At 41.4% G+C, this 27,983-nt stretch overlaps 1 protein-coding gene across 1 annotated transcript; it reads left to right on the plus strand.

Annotated features, from left to right (window-relative positions):
* The first annotated feature begins 1,308 nt into the window (after positions 1-1,308).
* On the plus strand, positions 1,309-27,068 carry mxd4 (MAX dimerization protein 4). Its single transcript, XM_058074996.2, has 6 exons — positions 1,309-1,543; positions 1,956-2,055; positions 4,919-4,948; positions 19,329-19,443; positions 20,152-20,314; positions 21,010-27,068. Exons 1-6 carry the CDS (start codon positions 1,480-1,482, stop codon positions 21,189-21,191), a joined length of 654 nt encoding a protein of 217 aa, XP_057930979.2. The 5' UTR covers positions 1,309-1,479; the 3' UTR covers positions 21,192-27,068.
* Positions 27,069-27,983: the final 915 nt, after the last annotated feature.

A 27,983-nucleotide genomic window follows, 5' to 3' on the forward strand; every position in this document is an offset into this window, starting at 1 on the left:
ACAATATACAGTATATATACAGTATAGTAGATCGGTGCTTTGGCAGGGGTTCCGTTCCCTCCATCCATCCTTCCATCCATGTATTCAGTAATAGAGAGTGGATGATGTCGGAACCATGTTTAAGGGATGAGTTTTACTTTGAACCCTTCTCTCTCACTCTCATGCAAACATTTATAAAGACTAATATCAACAGAGCCAACATTCAAATAACACAATCAAAACGTCTTGTAGCCTTTAAAAAACCAGATCTCACCACACAAATAGCTATAATCCAAATAAATGTGCATCTGTGGTAGCAGTCAGTGTGCTTTTTCTTTATTACTTAGTCCAACAAAGTGAAGCATAAACATCGGCCAACCAGAGTGACCCACATGTAAACAGGCGCTCCTGCTGAGATTTTCATACTACAATATTGCAATAATCTGGCCAATTGTGTCACTTTGCTCACTGCCACTATTCATCTGCATGCTTATTACACAGCTGAGTGTTTCCACTGCACATGATGTGGCCTACTATCACACCCACAGCCTAACATTTTATGGTTTTGGACTTTAATCAACTAACAGTTGATTCCAGCTGCAGTTTATTGTGACCTCATTGGCATTTTAGCATCTGAATCTGAAACAATGCAAAGTCAAGTGCAGTTATTACCCAAATATGATTTGTTTGTAGATCATTTTCAAGCAATCATCACCAAGTAAGCTCCAAGCTTACAGAACCGAGTTACAAATGTAGTCAATTAAACAGCATCCTGCCACGACCAAGAGGGAAAGACACAATGATAGGCCTACCTTGAATTAGAAACATATGTGGGCTATGATGCACCTTCCAATTTTCAATGTACGTCCTCTGCAAATAACAATGCTTTTTTAATGCAGCCCACCACACTCTCAATCAATTTCCTGTGGCCTCATACAAAACATTCATTATTCGCTGTATATAAAAATAACATTCACTGTCATGTTCAGCCTTCCTACAAACACTCTGTGGTTTACTTCCGGTCTGAAGCCAAACGTATACTCTTGAGAAGTTTGGTTACCAAAACAACAGAGCCCAGTTTCAGCAGTGAGACACTCCCACCACACCGTGCAGCCAATCACACGTCGCTTTTCCACACGTCATCCCCACCACAAGGAAGCAGGCGGGCTGTTGCTAGGGTATGTCCCCGATTACTTTAACTTTGTTGAGCCAATCAAATCCCACGCTAACAAGTTTCTGTCCGTTCATTGGTTCAAATGTACACTAAAAGCCCACCCTTTTCATTTCTCCATTGGATAATGCTGCCATCACTCACTATGCCGACTTTTAGTTAGGCTCTGTAGGTTGTTGCTACTGGAGTTTGGAGTCGCAAAGAGTCAGAACTGATTATATCGCCGTACGTACACCGGACTGAAACCTTTTTTTTTTTTTTACATTTCCATTGCAACAGTTTATGTAAACTGGTGTATATACTGTCTCCTATTTTTAAGACAAAACAAGATGGAACTTAACTCGCTTTTAATTCTGCTGGAAGCTGCAGAGTACTTGGAGAGAAGAGACAGAGGTATTTTGCGCTAAATTGACAGCATGACAGCGATTACTAGCAGTGTAATTATTACTCTGTCGAAGTATTAGCTTGTCTGCGGGCTTAAAACATGAAGTTTGAGTCGACAGTTTGGTGGTGCAGGTATGATGTCACTGTGTATAGACAATGGGATGTAGAGCAAATAGGGTGATAATTGGATAATTGAAGAGCTGTATATTTACACTAATATATTTTATTAACAATGACTGGATGCATCGGTTGCGTTCATGCTCCCATTTGGATCAGCTTGTTACATTGCTATAACACATAGCATCCATTATAATGTCTTTTTTTTTAAAGAGACAGCGAATCATCAACAGCTCATGTATATATTTTCATTTCTTGCTTCCACTTTGCTGAAATGCATGTGTGTCATTTTCTATTTCCATAGAGGCAGAGCACGGTTATGCCTCAGTTTTACCCTACAGTAGCGACTTCTCCAGGAAGAAGACGAAATCCTCGCCAATAAACAGAAAAAGTCACAACAATAGGTAAATCTACCTGCTCCTCTACTGTGTTTTTTTTCTTTCTCCTTCGCATGTTAGTGTCAGTGGTCCAGTCCGGGTGAGGGAGGGAGGGAGGGACGGAGGGGAGGTAGGGGGGGAGGAGTTGCTGTTTTCCTGTACACTGCCATCTTTCTGCTGCCTGGGCTGGGCTGGGCTCTCACTCTGTTTTGGTTTCTAATAAACACTGCCACGCGTACACTGTCAACTGTACAGCTCCCTCTCACTCCCTCTCTGTTTTCATACACATGCACGCAATTCACACACGCACACGTAGCCATGTCCCTGTCACAGGACCCGCACTGACTGGACCAGCTATACTTTCATTTCTGCAACCCCACATGCATCACTCATGCTCATACTGGTGTGGTTAGTGTGTTTTCTGCTTTATGTGCATGCAAAATTGAAGTACGTGGGGGTCCCTTGTTGTTGTAGACACACCCACTCAACCCTTTTCCACGCCACAGTGTTTTACATACAAAGTTAGTGCTTGTTTGTGACTGCACACTGACATTCCTCACGGTGTGTGCGGTAATTGTGTTTCTCCACTACTTAACTATGACTTAAGTCCCTTTCTTTAAACTTAAACTTGAGCTACCTCAACCAACCATTTAAGATACTTTCAAAACTGTAAGTAAATTGAATTCATGTGTAGATGTTCACTTCAACAAGGCACGGACCCATTATTTCCACCATTAATGCAAGGATTACATAATAAACACAATAATTAATTATGTATTTATAATTATAGTTATAATATCACTATTGTTATGATGCTTACAATAAACCTTTTAAATATTTTTTTCAATTTCCAAAGTTGATTTATTATTTTAATATTGATTTTATTATTCAAAATTTAGTAGTATTATTATTCATAATACTACTTAATTTTGAATAATAAAATATATATATTGTAATATATCATTACAATAATATCATTCCTGTTATTATTTTTATATTACTGATCACATGGTATCACAGCAAAAAATCCACTGATTGTTGAATACATTTTAATCTACTAACTTTGTCCTACCGTCTACGCTCTTCCACATTCCTTTGGTATTGTCTGACAGGATAACACAATAATGTGTGTGCGTGTGTGTGTATGAGTGAGGGGTGTGCATGGGGATGTGGCAGGTGGGTGTGGTGGCTTAAACACCTACAGTACACACTTGTGACAAACACCAGCCCAGTTGGCCTCTTGTGTCAGAGCTGCTTTTCCCTCCCTTTTTTAACTGACAACGTACACTACGGTGTGGAGGAATTCCCTAGAATTGTGCCACTTTAAAATCAATAAGTAAGCTCTTAATTGTTAAAGTGCACTAATTTGTTAATGGGGTCACGCATCCTCAGCTTGTCTACAAATATAACAGTTTTTAACCCCCCAAATTCTTCATTTACATGGTCTAAAATAGCCAATTACCGGTTGTCAAATTGATATAAACCATTAATACAGACCAGTGTAAATTGGAAGACGTACACATGTATGTTTAGTGTTCAGTCTGGGAGCACAACAAAACCAAAACAATGGCCGACCACATTGCCGTAGTAGCATTTGTGTAGCTACTCTGCGACTATACCGTCAAAGTGGTATTCCCTACTTACAAAGACTTCTTCACATATGACACATATATCAGTGAGTGCCATCGCCGTCTAGTGGCCCGGCATGCATATTACATCATTTTCATCATCATTGTCATGACTACATCGCTAGTACTTTCCAAAATCACTTTTTACAAAGCTACATGTAAACATATCCCAAAAGTGTCAAAAAGTGCAGTATGTTGTTTTTTTTTATTTAAACTTGATTTGTCCTTGAGTGTAACATAACACAATGGTGATGGTAAGTTATTATCTGGATATCATTTGCAAGCCATTATTTTACAAAACATATAAAGGGGTGTGTGTTAACCGTTAAAGGTCGGTGTAAGGGTTCAGTCAGCCTCCCATATGATGATGGTCACAATGACGATTTTACTCAGACAGCACATTTTCGCTATTGCCATTCTCACCCCGTGGCGGCCATACAGATGCCTTGCAGTCATCGGCACAGCTGTGGGAATCACTGCTTAGCCAGCACAGGCACTCTCAAATTGGCTGCAAAATGTGAACGGGCTTGTTGTGTATCTGCCACTCACTCACACACCCACCACTACACACTTTTGTTGTCCCTGTTTTTGTTTTTTGTTGCGGTATCCATGACAGCCTCATCAACAACATGCCTTCAGTGCCCTTGCTGTTCCCCTCCCTGCATATCATAATAGGGTGGGCGGTGGGGGCTGCTCGCTCCTCGGAATAGCCCACACGCTGTGGAATTCTGCAGCATCTAGGCCTACAGACGTCTGAGGGAAGGGTTGTTATCCACACTGCTGTTTGGCCAGCGTGTGGGCAACAACGGCACTGTGTGCAGGTTGCTTGTTTGTATGGGCAAGGCAGGGTCCTGTGTACCTCCATGTTAATATAATGTTCAATTTTGACCCCAAGCATTACAACTGGGCATACTGTGCTGATTCGGACAATTTCAAGCTTGACAGAATGCACGTTCTTCTAAAACAGAGGTTAACCACTAAGTCACATCGCCCAAACATGTACACAGTGTAGTGTTTCACATACAGATGGCATGGGATTGATTCCCATTCAGTGACCTGTTCATAATCGTCCTGCAATTGACTGTACTGGCAACCAGTACAGGGTATGGTCTCCCTTTTACTCTCAGTCAGCTGGGATAGGCTCCAGTCCGGCCATCGCACCTAACAGCATAAGCGCAATAGAGGATGGACCATGCAAATATTCATATGATGTTTTGCTCTGTCCAGAAGCTTATCTTTGTCTTTTGTGTGTTTCTTTTTAGATCGTCACATAATGAGCTGGAGAAACACAGGTAAGGCCGCATCTTAGTTTTTCATATCTGTTTGCATGTCTGTCTGTCTGTCTCTGTGTGTGTGTGTTTGTATGTGTATTGAACCAGCAGCTGTGAGGTCCTAACATACTTTAGTGGAGAAATTGTCTGCAGGTAGAAGCCAGGTGCTTTTTACTGAGGTCATAGGTTATAGATTGAATCAATTCCATTTTCATGTCTAAAAAAAAGATGATTAAAAAAAAAAAGATGATAAGCTCTCATAGAGAGGCTGTCATGCTGATGAGATCTGTTTCCGTTTCACTTCCTTGTATGGAAAGAAAAGGGATACTGCAATGTGTTAATCTGGCCCAAAATAACATTGGGAGGTGAGTGAGTGGGGTCTGTGTTATTTCTTCAAATTGAGAAGATGGAAAACACACCTGGCGATTGTTCTCTTCTAAGTTGGTGTTTATTTCCGAAAAGTGTTAAGGTGATCCCTGCTTGTTAAAGTCAAATATCTATATCACCACTGTGCTTTCTTTTTTTTTTTCTTCAGTCTCATCTTCAATCATTTGTTTGTCTACTTATGAAGGCCAACGGTCACATACCAAGAAATAAGTACAGTATTCATAGAACTGAAGTGACGTTAACTGCAAGTAATTGTGTTGGTTCTTTGCATCAAGGTCAACCCGTGGTGCTCTCATTTACCTTTTTAAAAATGTCTGGCTGAGAGGATTTAGGAAACAGCTGATGTGACTGTCAGCATGTGAGCAGAGGCTGGAATGGGTGTGAGGTCAAGTTTGTGTTTGCGTGTGTGTATGTGACACAGTCATCCACGTTGAGGGATTAGCTAGTCACATGTCTGCGCGTGGACGTGCCGAGCAGAGACAAACATGTATGGGCATATTCCACTTTAAGACGAGAGGGAGAAGTGTGATTACGCTGCAGATGTTGAGACACAACAGTTACCTCATGTCCGACAACGGGTGTGGTTAGGTACAAAAGCAGTGTGACGTCCACACTACCACATGCCAGTAAATTAAGTTGAGTCACTTCCCTTATCATCACTTTTGCTATGAGTCTATGAGGCCACGTGTCAAGTTTTTTTTTTTAATCAAAAATATAAATAATGAAAAAATCTAAAAAAATTTACATTGCTTAAACATCGCTCCCTAACTCTATTGTAGTTTTTCAAAAATTAAGTAACAAATAAATGATCACTGTTTTGTGGCTGACTATGGTCTGTCACAACCATAGCCTAAATTAAGCATTTTCAAGCAAAACAATGTTGTAAATCAACTAAAACACTTGGTCTCACTAGTAGCAAGCACCAGATGATTGCTTACGGCTTAATTTTTTTTAATGGTTATTCTATAATTATTCATCTCAAAACAGGAACATAAACATAATAATAACAGTCATCATCATCACAACAATAACACAGACTGTCGCTAAAATTGAAGTTTGAATCCCAGATGTCGCTTCCTGTCCACATGTTCGGAAGACATTTATTGAAACACACACAAGCATGAGTCTTACTTATGTCTTAGATGGCTTATTTTCTCTGATAAAGGAGACTATAGGGGTGTTATTTGTTGTCTAGAGGACTCTAATGGTTAATGGTTATAGTCATATTTAGAGAGTCTTATTTCTATGAAAATATTCATATTCAACGAATCAATTAACTGTGATAAACGAGGGGTTACTGTATGTTTAAATAATGTGCTTTGGTTTTTGTGGTTATGGTGCTACCCAGTGGTAATAGAAAAATATCATCATTGTGAGGCCTTGCTTTGACTGACTAAAACATTCTGCTATGCAGTGAATTATTTTTAACTGCGATATTTGTATTTTCCAGACTATAAGTCACACTGTTTTTCCACAGTTTGGCTGGTCTTTCAAGTTATACTTCGGAGTGACTGATATATGCGAGAGGCGGGGTACAACCTGGACTGGTCGCCAGCCAATCACAGGGCACATATAGACAAACAACCATTCACACTCACATTCATACCTATGGACAATTTGGAGTCGCCAGTTAACCTAGCATGTTTTTGGAATGTGGGAAGAAGCCGGAGTACCCGGAGAAAACCCACATGTACACAGGGAGAACATGCAAATTCCACACAGAGATGGCTGAGGGGAGAGACTTATAGTCCAGTTCGACTTAAATATGTTTTTATTCTTCTTCAATGTGCATTTTTGGCTGGTGCGAATTTTACTCTGGAGCGTATACTGTACATGCAAGAGGACTGTGTGTGTACTGTACATGCATGATCTAGGTGTGTTTACATGTGTATTAAAAAGCTAGGTAGGTTCAGCTGAATTTCTGTAATAACTTTTTTAGTGCATGTAAAGAAATTACAAATGGTGGCAACAAACATTATTGCAGTTTGGAAGCAAATGAACAATTTCTTAGTTCTCAAATACTATACTATACTTAAAGCAAGGGTGAGCATTCTTTGATCAGTCGAAGATAAAAAAAAAAAAAGAATCAACGTGACTTCTCAATTGGTCTAGTCAGTCGGCTGTTGATTCATAAACTAAACATCGTCAGTCATCAGATTTCCTGTTCAACCAGTTTCAGGTATCTGGCCGATCTGGATCATCTATTCAAAGTTTAATCTGCTGCAGTGCTTAGTATCGTTTGTTAAAAAAAATGCAACCTCCTGACCCTCACGCCACCACTACGCACTCCAGGGAGGCGCTGCTATTTAAGTCGTGACTCACTGTCTTTGTTTGGTCACATTGAGCTATTTTTGTGCTCATGTTGACATGGTAGACAAGGTGATGGAGGGAAGTCTGATAGATGCAAACTTCCTTAGCATGTGTCCTAATAATGTAGCCAAATAAACACAAAACTAGCTTTTTTTTAGCACACTGGACAAGCCTATACAAAATAGAACCTATTTAGGTGTGTATACAGTTGAAATATCCTTTAAATATAACCTGTCATCTATCTTCAATAAAAAATAACAGTCGGAAGGGGCGGAATGCAGATTTTAGGCCAGCATCAGTGTTTGCTTCAAGGTGTTTCTGCAAATATTTTCTCGACATTATTAATCGCAGACTTGCTGGCTGCTGTTTCAGAGGCACCCAGCTCATATTTATGTCCTGTTATCAGAGCGACGCTGGGCGGGTGCCAGCAGCATTTGACAGGCTTGTGCGTCCTGATGTGACCTGCTTATCTGCTGCAGCCTGAGTGCAGCTGTGACACTTTAGCTTTAGACCATCTCTTGGGTGACTTTGCTGGGTTTTTTTTTTATCCACTCACCCTTGTCATTGCAGCGGCCTGCCTGAGGATGTGGTTAGATAGTTCACCAAAAAGCTGCGGCTTCCTTCCTATTTCTAGCATTGGTGTTGTTTACATTTTGTCCGACACCGGCACCAAATTGGTACTTTTGAAACGATGCTGGTGCCTAATTTGTGCTTAAAAAAATGGAACTCATGCCAATTTTGTCCAAACAGAATTTTGGGACATGCAAGTAGTAACGTATGTACTTCAATAATTAAATTCACCAATATGAATAGACACTCCGGCTTCCTCACACATTTTTAAAAACATGCTAGGTTAATTGATGACTCCAAATTATCCATAGGTATGAATGTGAGTGTGAATGGTTGTTTGTCTATATGTGCCCTGTGATTGGCTGGCGACCAGTCCAGGGTGTAGTGAAATAGTAGGGTGTGGAGTAGGCTCCAGCATCCGCCGCGACCCTCGTGAGGTTATGTGGCAGAAAATGAATGAATGAATGAGTATGAATTGGTAACTGATATCCAAGTCTGGTGAAGTTAAACTACCACTACATTAGTCCCACATGGGGAAATACCAGGTTTAAAACAGGTTCAGAATGCCGGTGTTTCGTGGATGCACCTTGCAATAAGTGTAAGTGGTGAGGAAGTGTTGTTTTGCTGGTGTGGAAGCAATGGAACCAATATGTGGCACCGATACCTACTTCGTTTTTCGGTCCGATACTTCTGTTTCTGTTAACTTCTCTACCTATTTCTGACTTAAGATCTACCACGGTGCGTTTCCTTCTTTTTCTTGTGACATTAAGACAACATGAAGTTACAAAAGTTTTCTTTTCCAGAATGTTGACTGGAAATGTGAGTCCACTCGCGTGCAGGTGATTGTCAGCTTTGTTGGTAATATTTCCCTCACTTGACCCAGAGAATTATGCCTTTATTTTTATCTCCACCCATGTTTGCTCTTGGTTTCATTTTGACGAGCAAACATAACAAGCAGGATGTCCAAAGTTTGTCAACATTTGTGTTTCCCTGCCTGTATGCAGCAGAATGTAAAAGGTCCACTCTGGGATGGCATCCAATTTTGGGGGGATTTCAAATCTGTCAAATGAATTAAATGTACAGATTTACTTTTTGAAATAAAATTTCTTCATTTTTAACCGGTCACATCATGGCATCTGTAAATCCAAGCGTGACAACTGTGCAACAACTGTGGGACTTAACATTTAAATTTACTTCATGAGCACAGGAGCACTTGGCCATGTTGTAAGCTTCCCTCTAATTAAATTTACTCTCCCAGTGTCTTCCACTCCCAGCTGTGATGAATGACTTATTTGGCTTTGGGGGGGCTCTTTTCCCCTTGAGTGAAGCCAGCCTTGCGCATGTGTCTTTGAGTTATGGCATTATAGTCACTCCGCCTCCTTTTATTTTTTGGAGTTTTTCTCCACAGGCCACAGCTGCTTTTTCTGTTACCTTGTCTCCTCATTCCAGCTTTCTATTTCGCCCCATAAAAGTTACTGAGTCAGCAGATACCTGAGGCAGGAAGGAGAGGGAGAGCAGAGTTCCCCCGCTCTCTCACAGAGTGCCTTTATTGCCGTTATCCGGTCTTTATGCCAACACTCATCTGTGCCAGTTGCCCCTCTTGTAGCAGTATAAGTCCTCTCTTGTGATGTGGCGTTTATGTGGAAGGTGGCAGGCCAGACACTTTTAATGCGTCGCCATCATGAATGCAGTTAAGGCCATTTTAGGTCTCACACAGATTTTTAACATTTCTATGCCTCATTATGACATGTGGCCTTTATACTTAACTTGCTCAAATGTCACGCTGTCACAAGAAGTCCCCATAAATTTGTGACCTGCAGTCACAGTAATGAACTATATGCTATGTGTGGTGCCAACGACACACAATACCAATACCCTACTGATACAAAACTGTGGTGAGACCAGCCATGTTGTTTGGTCTAGAGACAGTGCCACTGAGGAAAAGACAGAAAGCAAAACTGGAGGTAGCAGTGATGAGGATACTGAGGTTCTTATTGGGAGTGACCAAGATGGATAGGATCAGGAAGGAGTACATCAGAGGGACATCAAGTCAGAGAACCCAGACTGAGATGGTTGGGACATGTCCAGAGGAGAGATAGTGAATATATTGGTAGAAGGATGCTGCGGTTAGAGTTGCCAGGTAGGAGGCGTAGAGGAAGACCAAAGAGGAGGTTTATGAATGTAGTGAAGGAGGACATGAGGGTAATTGGTGTGAGAGAGACAGGGTTGGATGGAGGAGATTGATTTGCTGTGGCTACCCCTGAAGGGAAAAGCCCAAAAAGAAAGAAGACCACCGATAATGCAATGCATTAACAATCTTAATAAATAAGGTATGCCATACTAGTTAGTGGAGCGTGCAATGCAAATGTATAAAACCCAGAGCATCCTGCTTCAAATGTCATGCAGCTGCACACACAACAAAGAACTGCAGCTGCACTTACTTGTAAATAAAATGCCTGCGTACGTGCTGAGTGCATTCCCTGAGGCCAAGATGACGTATACTAATTTATTTTTTATGTCTTTTATATTATTTTACAAGAGGTGTAGAGAAGCATTACGGGGTGCATTTGGATATTGTTCCTGTTTTTTCCACTTCATTCAACACACCCCATTTCAGGAAAAAAAATGAAATGGAAATGAAGTGGAATAATTATAAAACCTTTACCATTCATATGGGCAATGTTTTAGGTGACATTTTATATTTCCTAACTGCTGTGTAAAAATAAGTTTACCGCTGCTAATTAAACAATACAACACAGCCTAACACTGTTTACTAGGGATGGGCGATATGGCCTTAAAGCCATATTGTGATATACATTTCAGGCTCCTACCATGTCAATATATATATATATATATATATATATATATATATATATATATATATATATATATATACAATTGATTTAGCATGTAAATTATAATAGAACCATTTCAAAACAGGTTGCTGGTTACAAAGGCTTCACTTTTGGATGCTAATGTACTGTATGTGGTAGCGTATTGAGTCTGTGAGTGTCGTTGGTCTGTGTAGCTGTTTTATTAAGATGGGGGATGCTCACATTTGAGAGCTACTTTTACAGTGACCAAGTCCCAAGATATAAAATATATTTTTAAATATATACTGTAAATGTGTAATATATTTATTAATATGACTACTTAACACATACATTGTATTATATGGGGCACATGCTAAAACAAACAAAAAAGGCAACAGAAGCAAAACAGTGAGTTTAGTTGAACTTTATTCTACTATTTAACAATACACTCAGCATATTTTTTAAATTAATCTTCCCCCACAAATCCATCAAAATCCTAATCTACTTTATCTGAATTGAACAGCTGGGTGATTTCGCCATCAAACTTGCCAGGTTCCCTCACATCATTGTCGGAGTCAGTCTCGTTATCGGGTGGCTGTTCAGCAATGATGTCAGCTTTCGCCAAAGCTCCGAGTTACAGCGGATACCTTAGCCCAAGCATCCAACTTGGTTTTTCACAGTAACGGAGATATGGGCGCAATGTTGTTTTGCAGCATATTAGTAGTATACCTACCAGAGGCGTGGCGGAGGTTAAGTATACGTCCTGTACGTATTATGTAATGTTCTCTGATTGGTTTATCGCTGCCAGCGTACGTATTACGTCCTTGTGTCAGCGTGAAATGGTCTGATAGTCAATCACCGAAGTCACACAACAACATTTTTACAGATTTTGGAACTCGGTGCACACATAAGGTTACTGAGTGTGCCTTATAGTGTGAAATTTATAGTGTGAACTGTAATTTAATAGGCGGACGTGTAGAAAACACGCATTTCTATAGTGCCGCTCAGTACACAAAGCAAAGCCATCAAACAAGTCACTTTTTCCCCCCACTTTTCTTCCCACTGAGTTAGTTTATCTGTAATCAGAATGAGAATATGAAAAATATGAAAAACCCTTCTCTAGACTTAAAAAAAAATCTAATTACTAATTCCCTGTTCATAGCAGTTTACGCTCCAGCTGGACATTAAAGCTGTCAATATTCAAGCTGTCTTAGCGGTTAGCATGGCTTCTCCTGTGGAGAAAAAGGATGAGTAATTTAGAAAAGAAAAGACTTGACCTCTAACGATGCATTGCAGCCTGCTGCTCTCAATTTTGTGGGACCAAGCTAGGTTGCATCAACAACATGCATTATCTTGATGGGGTGAAAGAATTAAAAGCAGCGAAAGGTCAACATTATAAGTCACTTGTGAAATTCCTTTGCCCCAAGGTCACTATCCGCTTAGAGGCGCCACGTCTTGCTCTAGTCATGCCCATCTGCAACCACTGAGAGGACCAGCTCACATGCTTTTACTGTCTATGGCGTGTTTACCTTGGTGTTAGCTCCTGGGCTATGTGAGGTTGATGCACACAAGCATTTACATTGAGGTACGTAGATGCTGCTGCCTCTCAGGTGTCACCGCTGCAGGGCAGGGCAGGGCACATGATATTTCTGTGTCAGTAAGGCTGCTTGGCGGTTTCACTGCCGCCAAGCAGCTGATGCTCATAAAAATGGGGGGAAAAGCATGGTTTGCACTTTAATAAGGTGCAAGAGCCAGGAAAACAATGAAAGAACACATGAGGTTAACAGCAGGGAGGAAGGCAAGTTGGCTGCTTTGGATGAAACATTCTTGAGCATTACTGAAGGGAAGGACAGGAGGAGGTGCGGGACGTGGCTGCTGAGTGCCGAGCAGGCAGCCTGAAATTCAGGTCAGCAGAGTATGCACACATATGCTGGAATGCAGAGTTAAGTAAGAGAGGGCTTTTGCTGCCGGCGGGAGCATTTGTGCATGGTAGTTCATCACTTGTATGCTGACAATACTGAAACGGCCACATATTATTTGCAGTTGTTTTGAAAAGTATGTAGTCACAAGAATATACAACACTGTGGAACCTCCTAGGGTTGAACATAGTTCATTTGGGAACCCAGGACAACCCTTGTCGACCTTCCCAAGTGACTACTCGTTGAGTATGATCCATCTCATGGAAGATTTTTTAAAAGCACCAAAATGCCAAATAACATGCCAATGTGTTTAAAATGTGTCTTAGATCTACCTTACAAACCTAAAGTTTATTCCAGCTCCCCCATAGAGTGGCGCCCAGCTCACTCGTTCTAATCCTGTGTTACAGTAAACATCAACGTTGAGCCCCCTCTGTCATGCCACAGGATTCCTGTGTGTTAATCATTGACAGGACGTCCTTATAAAAGCAGTGTCAGGGGAATGTGTTTATGGAGCTCTCTGAACTTGTCCCTGCTAGTCCGTCCAACATGTGCAACACGTACTTCTCAGCGCACACAGCGGAAGCCAATTACTGTCCAAGTCTGTCATTTGACATTGTACTGAAATAATTCCAAGACACAGGGAAACCTTTCTTTAGCTTCCTTCTCTTCTTTCATTCGTTGTCTGTTTACTCACACGCACTTCTATTTAAGTTCTATTTGACATCTGTTTTCCTGTTAACGCAAGTGTAAGTGGCCTGTGCTGAGGAAGAGATTTTGTAATGATCCACGCTCACACGAGGATTGTTTCACAAAAGTCAAATGACTTACACTCACATGGTATTCCCAAGCATGTACAAATTGAAGTTCTCCTTTTGAAATACTACCACTCTTCAGTTTCGACTGCTTAGTGTTGTTGCAGTGCAGTAATACTGCTTGCGTGTCAATGCACAGGTCATATGAGTCCCAGCGTCATGTTGCTGCCGTCAGGCGAATGTGTTTATGGGGGGGTTCATATCCGTCTGTCTTGTCTCGTGTGACTGACATTTCATATCAGGGTGAGAAAGGCCTCTCACGCTGCACCTCGAGTGTGCATGAGTGTTTTTGTCTGCGTGGGATGCATGGTGAGCCACTGTGCCACTTTTTTTTTTCGAGACAGCACATCAGATGGGAGTTAAATGTAAACATAGGGCCGCAGGTTGAGAAGAAGACAGATGAGGGGCTGCTGAAAGACCCACTGTATATGTGTGTCGTTATGTTTTTGCCCCCGGGTAGGATCCATCACCACGTCATGCCCCCTCCTTTTCCCATATGGGCTCTGTGCAAACCAAGAACCTGCCAGCCAGATGTGGAGAACCACCACAGTGGCAACTCCAAATTGTACTAGTTGTACCGTGGTGACCCACACTCACGCTAGGCGTTTCACTTTCACTCCTAAGCAGGCCAAACATGGAGAATCAACTTATGTTAAATGATAAAGTAAAGATACAGGCTTTTCATGAGAATTCTTCTCATAAACAGAGGAAGAAAGAACACAGAATGCTAATTCTAGACCATTGTTGTCCTTTGTCCTCAATACACGTGTTGTGCTGCGATGGTCATGTTACCTTCGGTACATAGCTGACACAGGTTTTGCCATCCTGCCCGCACTGGACACATAATCTAAATAAGGGATCCAAAACATGGTGTGCTAAATTGAACTGTGCCTCTTGTTGTAATCAGTGACACATTATCACCTCTTGGGGCATGAAGTGGGAGGATGCTTTTACAGCTCTCATGCCAAAAACATGCTATTTTTCATTGTTTTTTTTAGCCCTCAACCTCAGAGGCCTGAATTTTTTCTCTCTAAAACTACTAGCAGTGTGAGGAAACACTGGAATTGAGGTCCTGATGACTGTTGACCTTCATTTAGCAGGATTGGCCGTGGGCCAGTCAAGCCACTCATTCCTCTGCATTTGGGTTGAGGAATTTGCTGGGCTGCAGCCCCCTCATTAAGAAGTACAGCGAGTGAGTAAGTGAGGGTCTGTTGTTTGCACTGGTTGTCCTCTGCACATCCTGCGCCCCTTTGTGCGCCCATGGGTCGTGCTCAGAACAGTTGTTGAAATACTCTCCAGAACAATGTCATGTTTACTTTAGTGGTGCAGGTCTCCGGTATCCTTGAATATGCCGTATGACATACAATTTCAAATGGTCACTTGTGTTCTCTACGAAGGTTATGAGCAGCTTTGTAAGAACGGCCCGATCTGTACCCACGTAACCTTGGACAGTAAGTCAGTTCAGTTTTAGCAACGTGCAGCTTTTGAGTTCCCTTTTCCTTTCTCTTCCTTTGCTTTGTTTTGGCACTCTGATGGAGGGGGGGCGGGTGGTGTGGGGGTAGGGAGGGGATGGAGAAGGCCAGAGATCAGACACAAATCCTCCTGTGGTACTCTGCACGTGAGTGCAGTCAGGTGGTTGCCTCCTTTCAAACATCACTCTGGGGCAAATCAAATTGCAGACTTAAGCCAAACATGCAGGGGAATAATAGTGTTTTTGTTTTGAAGTTAGAGCTATTATTCGTTATAGCACGTGTGTCACTAAAAAACTGTCTGGGCATTATAAAAACATACGACTCATGTGAAGCCTTGATTCTTTAAAACTTGTAAAACGTATATATAACATTAATTCTGACCCCAAAATCAAGTCAATTAAGATCTAAATTGGAAACTGTGATTCAAAACCATATGCCCCAGACGGTGCAATCTGTCTGCTTCCCTCCACATACACAACATTATGGTGCCACACTTTGCACGGCTGTTTGATCTGATAAACATAGCGTGACCAGGGCTTGACTTGGGAATAACAAACGTGAGTGAGGCAATGGAGGGAGGGGAGCAGGGGGAGGGTTCCTGTCCCGCTCCAAATTAGCTGTGCACTTTTGAAGAAAACTAGTGAGTGTGTCACTCAGCAGGGGAACACGTGCTGGGAGAAAGCTGTCAGGGACGCTTTGACCGGGTTCTGTCTGAGAGATATGCATCAAATGCATTGAAGCTTTTCTCCAACAGAGGCACAGAGGAAGAGAGAAAACAAAATGTCTTGTGCTTGACAGGGGTTCTGCCTGGACTTGTTGAAAGTTAGCATGCAGGATATCAACATGAAAACAAGAGTGTGATGTGAGGCTCAATATTAGTTTTTGGATGTCGGACAAGACTTACATTAAACATCCCATAGAATCTACACTAATGTACACTATAGGTCTCCAATGGAAGGAGCTAGCTTTTACAGGGAGATTTTAACATTACTTTAAATAAAAGTGCAATGACAAAAACACAAAATACAGTATAGTATATATGACAATGTATTGCAATCTACTAATTTAATTTCTACGACGTTACACCTTTCTGCACTCTGGGTGTATGCCAGCAGACCCGCCTCCACCCACCCAGACAAAAAGACTGCATGCCTGACAAAAGGGCTTACTCAGTTAATGTTGTTCTTCTATGGATTTCTCTCCAGACGAGGAAAACAGACACACATGCACATGGCAATAAATTGAGGCCGGCAGAAATCTTCAGATTTCATTTATTGCGCAATCAATTCATTAATTTAGAACTGCCCATGAGACATTTTTTTCTTAAAGAGAAATCTTGTCATGTTTTAATCCTGCAAGATCTTGTGACACCCCTGTGTGTAATATTGTTTACATTTTGAGAGTAGCAACTGAGGCTTTTGATCAAGACATTCTATAGCCACCCTTGAAGAATATTTACATTTATACTCCAATAATAATGACAAAAGACCATAATAACAATCTGGACATGCATTATGAAGAGATGCCAAAGTCAGTATTTGAAGTGGCCTATAAAAGTCCTGACTTGAATCCTATTGAGATGCTGTGACATGACCTGAAAAAGCCTGTAGTTACATTTGACCTGGCTGAATTACAACAATTCTGCAAATGTTAGTGGGCCAAAATTCCTCCAAAGCTCTGTAAGAGCCTCATTGCAAGTTCCTGCAACCACTTGATTGCAGTTGTGCTGCTAAGGGTGTCCCAACCACTTATTAGGTTTAGGGGGCCATCACTTTTTCACACAAGGCCATGTGGGTTTGGATTTTTTGTTTTTTTGCTTTAATAATGATAAGCTTAATTTAAAAACTGCATTTTGTTTTCAGCTGTGTTGTCATTGACAAATATTTAAATTAGCTTGATGATCTGAAGTGTGACAAACACACAAAAAAGGGCAATGGGCATGATAATTAGTGGATTCACCTATTAAGAATCTGTCTTATGGAGGTATGTATGTCAGTCAATTGAGTCAAAATGGAGTACTTGGCTATGACCAGTAGAGGCGCTGCTAATACAGTCTGAAACTATTTGTCTAAAGAGGAACAAGATGATCTCAGCAATGGGAAGTTCAGCTATATCCATGTAGACCTGTGCTATTCTGCCTCCCTGGCATGGGTTCAGAACATTCAGAGAGAAATTCTATGCCGGAGATTTTTTTATATCCCGCATAGTTGATCATTGAAACCTTGTCACGTTCTCATTGATTGTTAAAGTCACCTTAGGGCTGCATCTGTGCACATTTCTCGTCTTTGCATACCAGCTAAATTATGCGGTTGACACACAGGTGAGGAGTGGTGTGAGTAAGTCATCAAAAAATGGCATTTCTCTCAGACGGGAAAATGTGTAGTCAGACAGACTATACGAGGCGACGCCTTGTTTTTGTTTTTCATTACAAGAGAGGCAGAAGGGGGGGGGGGGGTGGTGCAAGAATTTTGCCCATTGGCTCAAATTACCAATTGGATGATGTGTATGGAGCACTGCCTGGTGCAGCTGAGCACACTGCACTCAAAGAGTCCTTTTTTCAAATGGAGAGAAAGCCATCCGCTTGCTCGCTCGGACCTGCTCCCTTGCAGAAAAACACCCCACTCCCTCCTGCTGCAGACCCCTGGCTCTTTCCTGCTTGCTTCCCCTGGCGGAGGTCCAAGTGCTTCATGTGGCTGTGACTGGGGCAGGTTGGAGGTGGAGCCCAGCCCATGTCCTCTGAAGACACTTGTTTTCCAATGGGACAAGGGCGTGTTGGTGTTGGCAGAGTGCACCAAAGGGGTGGGTGGGGTGTGTATGGGGGGGTGAGGGGCTGTTGCAAATGCCCCTTGGGAGAACAAGAAATAAAAGAGCTAGAGAACTTTCACACGCCCTTTCTGGCGAATACCAATGCACCTGTAGAGAGGTAAAGACGGTTTAAAGGGTGTTACAGGATCAGTTCTTTGAATCTTTGGCCTTTACGTGACAAAATCAAAACACACTGAACTGACCTGGGCTTAAGATGTATTAAGTCACTGACCCTTTGCTCACGGTCTCCGACTGACCTCAAAATGGAACAAACTTTTTGAAAAGGTCTTAGAGGCAACGCCCTTCCTGAAGATGAAACAGGAAAACGACTGTGCTTGTTTCAAGAGGGAGCACGCTTGTGCTCCCACTATGGCATACTCACCCATATGAAGCCTCTCTTGCAGAGCTTCATCTCCCTGATTAGGTTTATTGTAGTTGCAGTGATGGCCAGTGGAGACCTCCCATTGTTGGGAGCTTGTTTACTGTTCAGATGGAGTTAGCCAAAGGAACGAGAGATGAGGGGGAAGGTTTACGCTGAACAAAGACATGGTTCATAGACAAGCTTGACTAATGGAGGACTGAAAGGCCCTCGTGAACAAATTTGAATGGACTAAGGACAGAATGGGAGTTTATCCGCTGATTTAAAAAAAATGTTGCAAATAAAAGCAGCCTTTTGAGTTATGTAGAATATGTAAACAAAAACAAGACTTTATTAGTGGAGATGCGTTGTCGTCACTAGTACTGTATTGAACCTGCACATGTGCAATGTTTACTTCTGGTCGGGGTCATTAGCCCAAGAGGGGTGGGAGCGCAGGGGGGTGTCTCTTGGCAGGAATGAAGGGTTTTCTGAGGCTGTAGTTCAAGAAGATAGGAAACTTCCCAGGGATGTAATTTTGGTCCACAATGACTTTTGCTCCTGGCTGCTGCCTGTAGATTCTCCCAGTAGACTACAACTGGGTTACCGACTTCAGTGTCTATCTGTTAACTATTATAATTTATAAGGCAAGGACTATATCATGACATATATTATTGCAAGAAGCTGCAATGTATATCACAACATGGACTTTAGACCATATTGGTCATCCCTAATTCACATAAGAGAAAACAAACTGTAAAACCTTCAAGTGATTCAAAAGTACAGGCACATGCATTTGAAGTATGAAAGTCTGCAAGGAATCATTCCTGATCATCTCCTTTGCTCCATAAACATTTTTCTTCCTGAAGGGAAGAACACCAAGTCTTCAAGGTCACAACTTCTCATTTATTGTGCTCCTCAATATTAGCTAACTCACTCTCCCGTTGTGTGCTTGTAGACGTGCCAAACTACGGCTGTACTTGGAGCAGCTGAAGAAGCTGGTGCCTTTGGGTCCAGACAGCACTAGACACACCACACTGAGCTTGCTGAAAAGGGCCAAGATGCACATCAAGGTATGATAAGGATGTGGGGACAAAAAAGCAAGACGCCTACTTTCTATGGACAAAACATTTGAGGTATACCTCTGAAGGTATAGGATGAGTTCATCCATTCTTTCCCACAATAGTTAGTAATAACACCCCAAGGTCACCATACACATAGTTAGCATAGTGGTGGCCTCATCATTCTTTGAGTGGCATATCTATGGTCACTTCCGAATACCAGTCAATTTTGTTGACGCTACGGAGGAATCTCACCTTCCTCATCATTCTGTTTATGAGCAATAGCAGCAGCACAGTCATGTGGTCAGGGAAAAATTCAATTGTCACCCTTCATTTTTAGTTTAGTTTATTGTGCGTGCCGTCTCTGCGGAGATATCACGTGCTGGTTATTGTCGTGATGTTGACTTGCCTCCAAAAGAGGCTTTATAGTGTTGACTGCTCTTTGATTCACCACTGAAAACATTATCAAAGCAGTTTATTTATGCTTGATCATTTAGCCACTTCCTTATACAATGTTGAAATGCAATTAAGTAGTCTTTTTTTTTTTTTTTACTTTTAGACAATCATTTTGAATAGTTATTACAAAACTAGACCTTGTTTGACTTTGTTTTGGTCTTTGTTATCACCTTCATTTGCATACATTTCGATGGCCAGTACAGTTTTTTGCATGTTTTGTTTGGATCCAACACATTTTGATGGCCTTTTTGTACATATGTGCAGAAACTGGAGGAGCAGGACAGAAAGGCTTTAAACATGAAGGAGCAGCTGCAAAGAGAGCACCGCTACCTCAAACGCCGCCTTGAGCAGCTGTCGGTGTCAGGAACTGTGGAACGTATCCGTACTGACAGCATGGGCTCTACCATTTCCACCGACTCTGAGCAAGGTACGCCGATTCAGGCTGCATTTTTGGATATCTGTCAATATGAGAGCTGACTGGAATATTCATCCAACTGTATACGGATGGCCTCTCCATACGGGCTTCCACTCCATCAACCGTTTGCTCCAGCACCATAGTTCCATTGCTCTTTGCTGTCCACTGACCTCTGGACCACATAGTGATCTTAGTGACTTGATAATTAGCTTCGACCTTGTCCTCGGGTGATTGCCCGGGTCAATAGGTTAACACCTCACACTGCGTAATGATATCTGGCTTTCTCTTAAGCTACAGGCTGTAGATGTCTTGCTGGCCTTTTGCATGTGTGTAGAACCTTTAGGGTTGTTCCTATAAAAACACATGGGTCCCAGCTTGGAATACCACTATGCTATTTTCGTAGAGCATCAGTGTAATGTCATTTTGTCCTCCTTAGATTGGGAGGGTGAAGCAGTAACGTCACAATTGGTACTAATAACAAATAACACAAAGCTTTGTCTTTAAATATTTATCCATTTTTTGCAGTTTTTAGTTTAGCATAAAAACAGAGCTACTGAGGCATTTATTGCAGTAAGGCATTTATTTATTTAATTGGATAAAGCTTCTGGTGATCACTTAAAGAGCAGGCCGCTGTTACAGAAAATGCAATGCAATATTTAAGACTTTGCTTGCCAAATCTTGTTTTAACCCATTCTTTTTGTGTGCAGAGGTGGATATCGAAGGTATGGAATTCACCCCCGGCGAGGCAGACAGCGTGGACAGCATCAGTGACCCTGAGGTAGAAGAGGAGGAGGAGGAGGAGGAGGACCACTACAGTCTCCAAAGCAGCTCCAGCGACACCAGTTACACAGCCTCACATTCCCACAGATTGCAGCCACACCACTGTTAGACTCCTGTGGCCAGATGATCCCGCTTCTTCACCACCACGACCCACGACCACCACCACCGTGACTGTTGGCAGCCCCCAGTGTCGCTCATTTCCTCCATCAGAGCAGTCTACACAGGCGGCCCCCTATGAACCCATTTGCTGAAATGCCACTCAAGCCTTCCAGACATCCCCTTCCCTATTCCACTGACCCTACCTCACCCTGTTGTCTTCTGTCTGAACACACCCGTCCTATCACGCCCGCCCCGCCCACAAAACCAATCCACCGCCAGTCAGTGTATTTGCAGGCTCAGGGAGAGCAGTGGGGGACTTCTGCAGTGAGATGGATAGCTTTAACTTGTTAATCAGGATTTGGGAATCTCTGTGTGTGTGTGTGTGTGTGTGTGTGTGTGTGTGTGTGTCTTTGTATGTATGTTAGACAGTGTCACCCAGTTCACGACAGGTTTTAAAACAACATAACAAAAGCTCAATGTCATCGCCATGAGGCAACTATGAAGACAAGGCTTTAAAATATGCAAATCACCAATGTTTTCTTCTGCATAGGGCTGGGCGATATGGACCAAAACTCACATGCCCATATATGTATTTAGTTTTTGTTTATATATATCCCGATATTTTCAACAAAAGTAAGGCAAATAAGAATATAAAAAATATATAATTCAATCTTCAGTGCAATCATGCTGCAGCAGGGTTAGCACTTCCATCTCATGTTCCCCATGACGACAGACGGTAAACATTGTGGATGCCGTCTTTAAACAGCAACCTTTATTGCATCTTTTCTTCTGTTCGCTCTCGCTATGCAGCCTCTCCTCCTCCGCATCTCTGGGGGGGGGGGGGTGCTCAAAGCTAACAGTGGCTCCCCAGTGCAAACAATTGAGCAAGAGGCAAGTTACAAACGTAACAAGATGAACATCCATAGCTGCACACTTGCTTAAGAGGTCGGTATGGCACAAAAAAAACAATAAGAAAGTACGACTAAAGCACTATTAAACACTAAAAATGCAGTGAAAAATACACAGATGCTTTAACTACACTTGCACTCGGGTGCGATATAATGAAACATGAGAGCTCCGCATTACATCCAGTCTATATGCATGATATGCTTGTTTTTGATATCGTGCTTAACAGAAATATCATTCATTCATTCATTCATTTTCTACCGCTTTTTCCTCACAAGGGTCGCGGGGGTGCTGGAGCCTATCCCAGCTGTCTTCGGGCGTAAGGCGGGGTACACCCTAGATTGGTCGCCAGCCAATCACAGGGCACATATAGACAAACAACCATAATATCAATTTTTTTTAATATCGCCCAGCCCTACTTCTGCAGTAGACAACTTTAGGACCTCAAAAGCTGCACCACAGATTTACAGCAATAGTCACCCAAGTGTGAGAAGATCAATACAGTTCCCACGCTGGAACCAGGAAACGTTTTGCTTAACACCAGAGACAAGGGCAACCTGTTAGCCTGGTTGTAGCAAAGATGACCCAAAACACTAGTACCATAAAATCCATACATTAATTTGTACAATTCAAATGAAATTGTATTTTTCCATAGGGCTAATTCACCGTGGAAGTTATCTCAAGGCACCGCTATAACAGAAACGATTCAATTCCTCCCTTACTGAACGTGTAAGAAAATGGCATACTGTACGCTGTCTTTGTGCTAAACTAAACGAAAGGCAAGGTAAGATGGACTAAACCTGTTCACATATGTGACTAGTGCTGATGATTTTCATAACACGACAATATATATATATATATATTTTTTAACAAATTTATTCCAAACTTTGTAGACTAAAATCAAGCTGAAAGAGTGAGAGAGCTGCAGCAGAGAAGAGTCAGTGGGTTATTCTTTTGATTATTGCCTCACCACTACTCCACACTACTGACCACTACACTATAACACCATATGGTGCCGATGGACTACTATGGCAAATGAAAAAAAAAAACAAGCCTTTTGGAACTCTATTCCTCAGTAGCGAACCGATGTAGCAAAACATGCAGGAGGAGGGTGCTTCCTCCAAGTGTTTCAATGGTTCTGGTGGACCACGAGGCACCACGGGAGATTTGTGCCTCCCCCCCCCCCCTACTTTTTTAAAAATGCAGTCCTGTCATGTTTTCATGCTTTTCTTGAGTGTGTGGCTTGACCTGATTAACAAATCAAAGCTACAAGTTCTGCACCATCCTCTGAGGATTTTGTATCTATTTCATAGCTAAACTAATTACATTCAGTTAAACCAAGATCGATCAACCTCTCTTCTCGAACCTTCCTTTAAGGTTACAAACGACAGTCACTGTTGACGGAGTAGGCGCTTCTGTCGCTTTCTTTCGCTATTTTTGCAAGCTTTGTGCAGCAACACTTTGCAAAAAAGGGGCCACTTCATCATGTCAGGCCTTACCAAAAAATTAGAAAAGTTCTCAAACATAAAAAAAGAAGAAGCTATAATCGCCAGTGTACTCTATTTCTCACATTACCTTTTGTATTCTATTTTCCTACATATTTTCTTTGAAAGAAATACAAAAAGTGGTTTATATATACACACACACACACACACATATTTGTGTTTACATACATACTTATTAATATACTGTATGTGTGTGTATATATTTATATACACACATAAACACACAAACTGACTTAGTATGTATGAATATACAAAATGTCCAATACAAAGACCTTTACAGAGGTAACAATGCTGTCAGTTAGGACTTTTTACACGTCATTTATATACATCTATATTACCGTTGGTTACTTTTTTAATTGTTGTTGTGAGGCAACAATTTCATTCAACTCAATGGGGTCTCAATTCAAAACTACATTGCCACTTGGGCGCACATCAAAAAAGTAACGTAAAAGCACCATAGCATATGAAAAACTAACAAACTAAATGATGTATTAATTCTAGGCATTTTGGAAACATGTTCGGCTGTAATATAAACTTTTATGATTGGACCGTTTTAAAAATACAGCCATTAAATGGGTCACGCCTCCCGTATTTGTAGCTCTGCTAAATTAGAAGTTAGCTTGATATGCTTTTGAATGTGCAGTCTGGCGAATGGTGCCAATTAACGATATATTGGTTTAAAAACAAAAGCTTGACTCACCGCGACGGATGGTTACTAGCACAAGCAGCAATGGAATCCGTGTAGTAGTTTCAATCACGGTAGCGCTGACAAATATAAAATATCAGCCACGGTGATGAGCAGCAGCTAGCAAAGGCGGTATCGTGCCAAGGTAGCAACCGGAAGTGTGTCGCTGTGTCAAATTGTTCGAAACACATGCTTACCGAATCGTGTCCGTGAAATGTGTGTAACTTTTTTCTTTTAATATTACTTGGCAACGATTAATTTTTGGCATAGTACAATTTTCCCTATTAATATTATGTTTATTTTTTTCTTCTTCATCTACGTCCTCTCTGACAGTTACAATCAATTATTATCTCTGTAAAGGCAGTGTTTAATACAGTCTCATTAGATTGTGTACTTAATGAGGTGGGCGGTGAGTGTTTGTATAGATTTCTATATCATGAGTGACTCTCCTGCTGTGTTCTGTGCCTTGGTGAGCACCCCCCTCCCTCCCAACCAGTCCCCCACACAGTCCAGTCCCTACTCAGGTCGGCACCCCCCCCTCCAACAGACTTTTCCAATTCCTCATCCCACCCATCCACTCGCAATCACAAGTGACGCGCCAAAAACACTTCCAACCAGCAGGGGCTGCACAAGGAAAGCTCCTGCACCCTCTCGGGTCACCCTCCCGGGTCACCCTCCCACCCTCACCACCACCACCACCACCACCTGCCAGTGAAGCCTATGTCATGACCACACAAAACCACACACTGGTAACGTCCCATGGCAGCTTCTAGTCAGCCCCCCCAACGGTCACCAGAGGGGGGGCTTGAATTGTCGAGGCTTGAAGCTTGTTGGTTTTATTTTATTTTCTCATGAGTTGACTTTGTGTTAGTTGAGTGGGCATCACCGGGAGAGGAGTGATTTCAAGAATATTTCAACCGATGGCAGCTTCCGGCGTTAATCCTCCGACCTCCCGGTGCTCGGCTCCATCAGTGTTACCCTTCCATTCTGACACAGCAATATGACCACCGTGTGCTTTTTTTTTTTTTTTTAAGGCAGGGAGGGTTTTTGTTTTATTTTTTGGAAAACAACCAGGTGGTTTGTGCTTTTTGACTCTGTGGTGCATTTAATGGTGACCAACTCTTTTTTGATGACCTCCTAACTGCACTCTCTTCAAAACACTGCAGGAGGGCAAAGAAAAAAATAGAGATGAAAAAAAAGCTGTTTTTTTTTGTGGTCATTGACAGTTTACATTCATGTCAATGATGTGTACATGACTGTTTGTAGCGTTTGACATTTTTTTTTTTAGCCTGTTGGTTAACTGAGTTCAACTATATTAATGGCATAAAGATGACTCTCTCGCACAGAACCTCCCTGTAGGAATGGACGAGCGAGTGGGATGATCATTGGTGATGAGACTTTACACAAAATCATTCAGTGTTAGACACGTACACAGTCTGTACCAAGGAGTATGAGGTCCATGCTGAAAAGACACACTTTAAAATTAGTGAAAAAAGAGGAAAAACACACTACAATTATGAGGAAAAAAATCTGAAATTTGTGTGGAAAAAAGTTGTCAAATTCTGTTTTTTTTTTTAATTATGAGAAACATTTGTAAAATTGCAAGGAAAAACTCTTTTTTTCAACTTTTTTGAAAATTGTTAGGGAAAAAAAATATCCCAAGAGGAAACAGTGTTAAAATTTTGGGGATAAAAATTCAAATTCTGAGAAAAAAGAAGTGAGGGGAAAATTTGTTAAATGAGTATATAAGTAATAAGTATAAATTTACACTCACAAAATTACCACTTTGGGCCTTTTCCTCATAATATTACATGTTTATTGTTGTAATATTACAACTTTATTTTCCAAATATGTCAACATTTTCTTAATTCTCATAAAATTCCAACTTTCTTGCAGTGTTTTTGTTGTCTTTTCATTGTGGCTCTAATAGTCCTTGTTAGAATGTGAGTGGCTGACTTCCAATGGTACCATTTAGTTTGTACTGTATGCATTTGCTAGCCGCTATGGAAAATCTTAATAACAATGTGCCTTTTGGAAAATGTATTTTCTTAAAAAAAAGAGTAGAGATTGTATCTATTAATCAGCGACTGTTGCTGTAAAGCCCTCAGAGATGCGTTCTTGTTGGATGTCGAAGCTCCAAGCGGGGTGATTTAAGAGCCTCTGGAGAGATGGGGACGGGGGAGGGGGTGGGAGGCGAGGCATGACCATGGCTGTGGTGTAGCTGTTGCACAGAGATTTAACACAAAAGCACAATGTAATGCTGATGATGGAGGAGGCTGCGGAGAAAGACAGAAACACCTACTGTGCATTGGTGCTTGTCAAATCATTATTCCTGCCAAATACATAGTCACTTTCAAACCTTTCCATGCCCGATGACTAGAACTGTGAGTTCATGTTCGTAATTCCAGATAGCTTTAAGTACTTAGGTAGGCTTTAGGTCAATGTTTGTAGAGATTTAACTATATAATAAATATATATGAAAAGACACCTGTGATATGTACAGGTGTGTATGGAACAGAGGAGTAGTTGGTTAGTAGGGGAGGGTTCTGTGCCAGAGACCTGTGAATATGTTCCTTTTAGCAGATGTGTATTATGCGTTCAGAAGATGTTATATAAAGTTCCTTTTTTGTTGTTGTTTGTGAGACTATGAGTGTGTATGTGTGTGAGTGTGTGTTTGTGTGCGCGCATGTTTGTGTGTACGAATACCTGGTGCTGGCTACGTTTTAGCAAACACTTGAAGGTATTGTGTACTTTCTCATTGTAATATAATTAAAATGTTTTATACATAAAAGTTGCCTCAGCTTCTTTATTGCCTCACACAGATTTACTGTATGTATTGAATATCCGTATATGACAACATATTTATTTACAATCTTAAATAAATTGATTAGTCTACAACAGGGGTCGGCAACCTTTACTATGAAAAGAGCTATTTTACCCAATGCCCACTGAAGAAAAATAGCCTGGAGCCGCAAAACATATAGTATGTTTAAAACAACATTGGAGGGAATTTGGGGGTATCAAAGTAGTTCAGATAAGAAAAGACGAGTTGGAGTACTCTTGCTAGTATTGGAGATAAACTTACATAAATGTATGTGTAAACTACTGTAAACGTAAAAACAAGTTCCCATGCTGCTGTTTTTAAATTATCTCGAATTTATTTTTTAGATTTGTAGGTAAGTATTACTTGTTTTTCTTCATGTACTGAACTGGATAGCAGTCAGAACTCACTCAGGATGCATTCATGGTCTCAGACAAAGTTGGATTTTTTAAAACTCATTACAAAAGACGTGCATTTTCCCCACTCGGGTGTTAAAAATATTCAAGCATCGCAAAGGGAGCCACAATAAAGAGGCTGAAGAGCCACATGCGGCTCTGGAGCCGCAGGTTGCTGACCCCTGGTCTACAAGAATATATTTACATTAAATGCAAACATGTATGACCTTGCAGTTTTTGTTAGTAAAGGAGAATAAAAATCCAAACCTACATGGCTCTGTGTGAAAAAGTGATTTATCCCCCCGTCAAAACATAACTGGTATTAATTATGATCTATCAGTGTGGAAAAGGTCATAGAGCCATTTCTAAAGCTTTGGGACTCCAGCAAACCACAGTGAGAGCCATTATCCACAAATGACAAAAACAAGGAACAGTGATGAGCCTTCCCAGGAGTGGCCAGACAACCAAAATGACCCCAAGAGCACAGCGA

This window comes from Doryrhamphus excisus, linkage group LG9 (genome assembly GCF_037039965.1).
Source record: "Doryrhamphus excisus strain RoL-2023G ecotype Guam linkage group LG9, RoL_Dexc_Guam_v1.1, whole genome shotgun sequence".
Classification (NCBI taxonomy): domain Eukaryota; kingdom Metazoa; phylum Chordata; class Actinopteri; order Syngnathiformes; family Syngnathidae; genus Doryrhamphus; species Doryrhamphus excisus.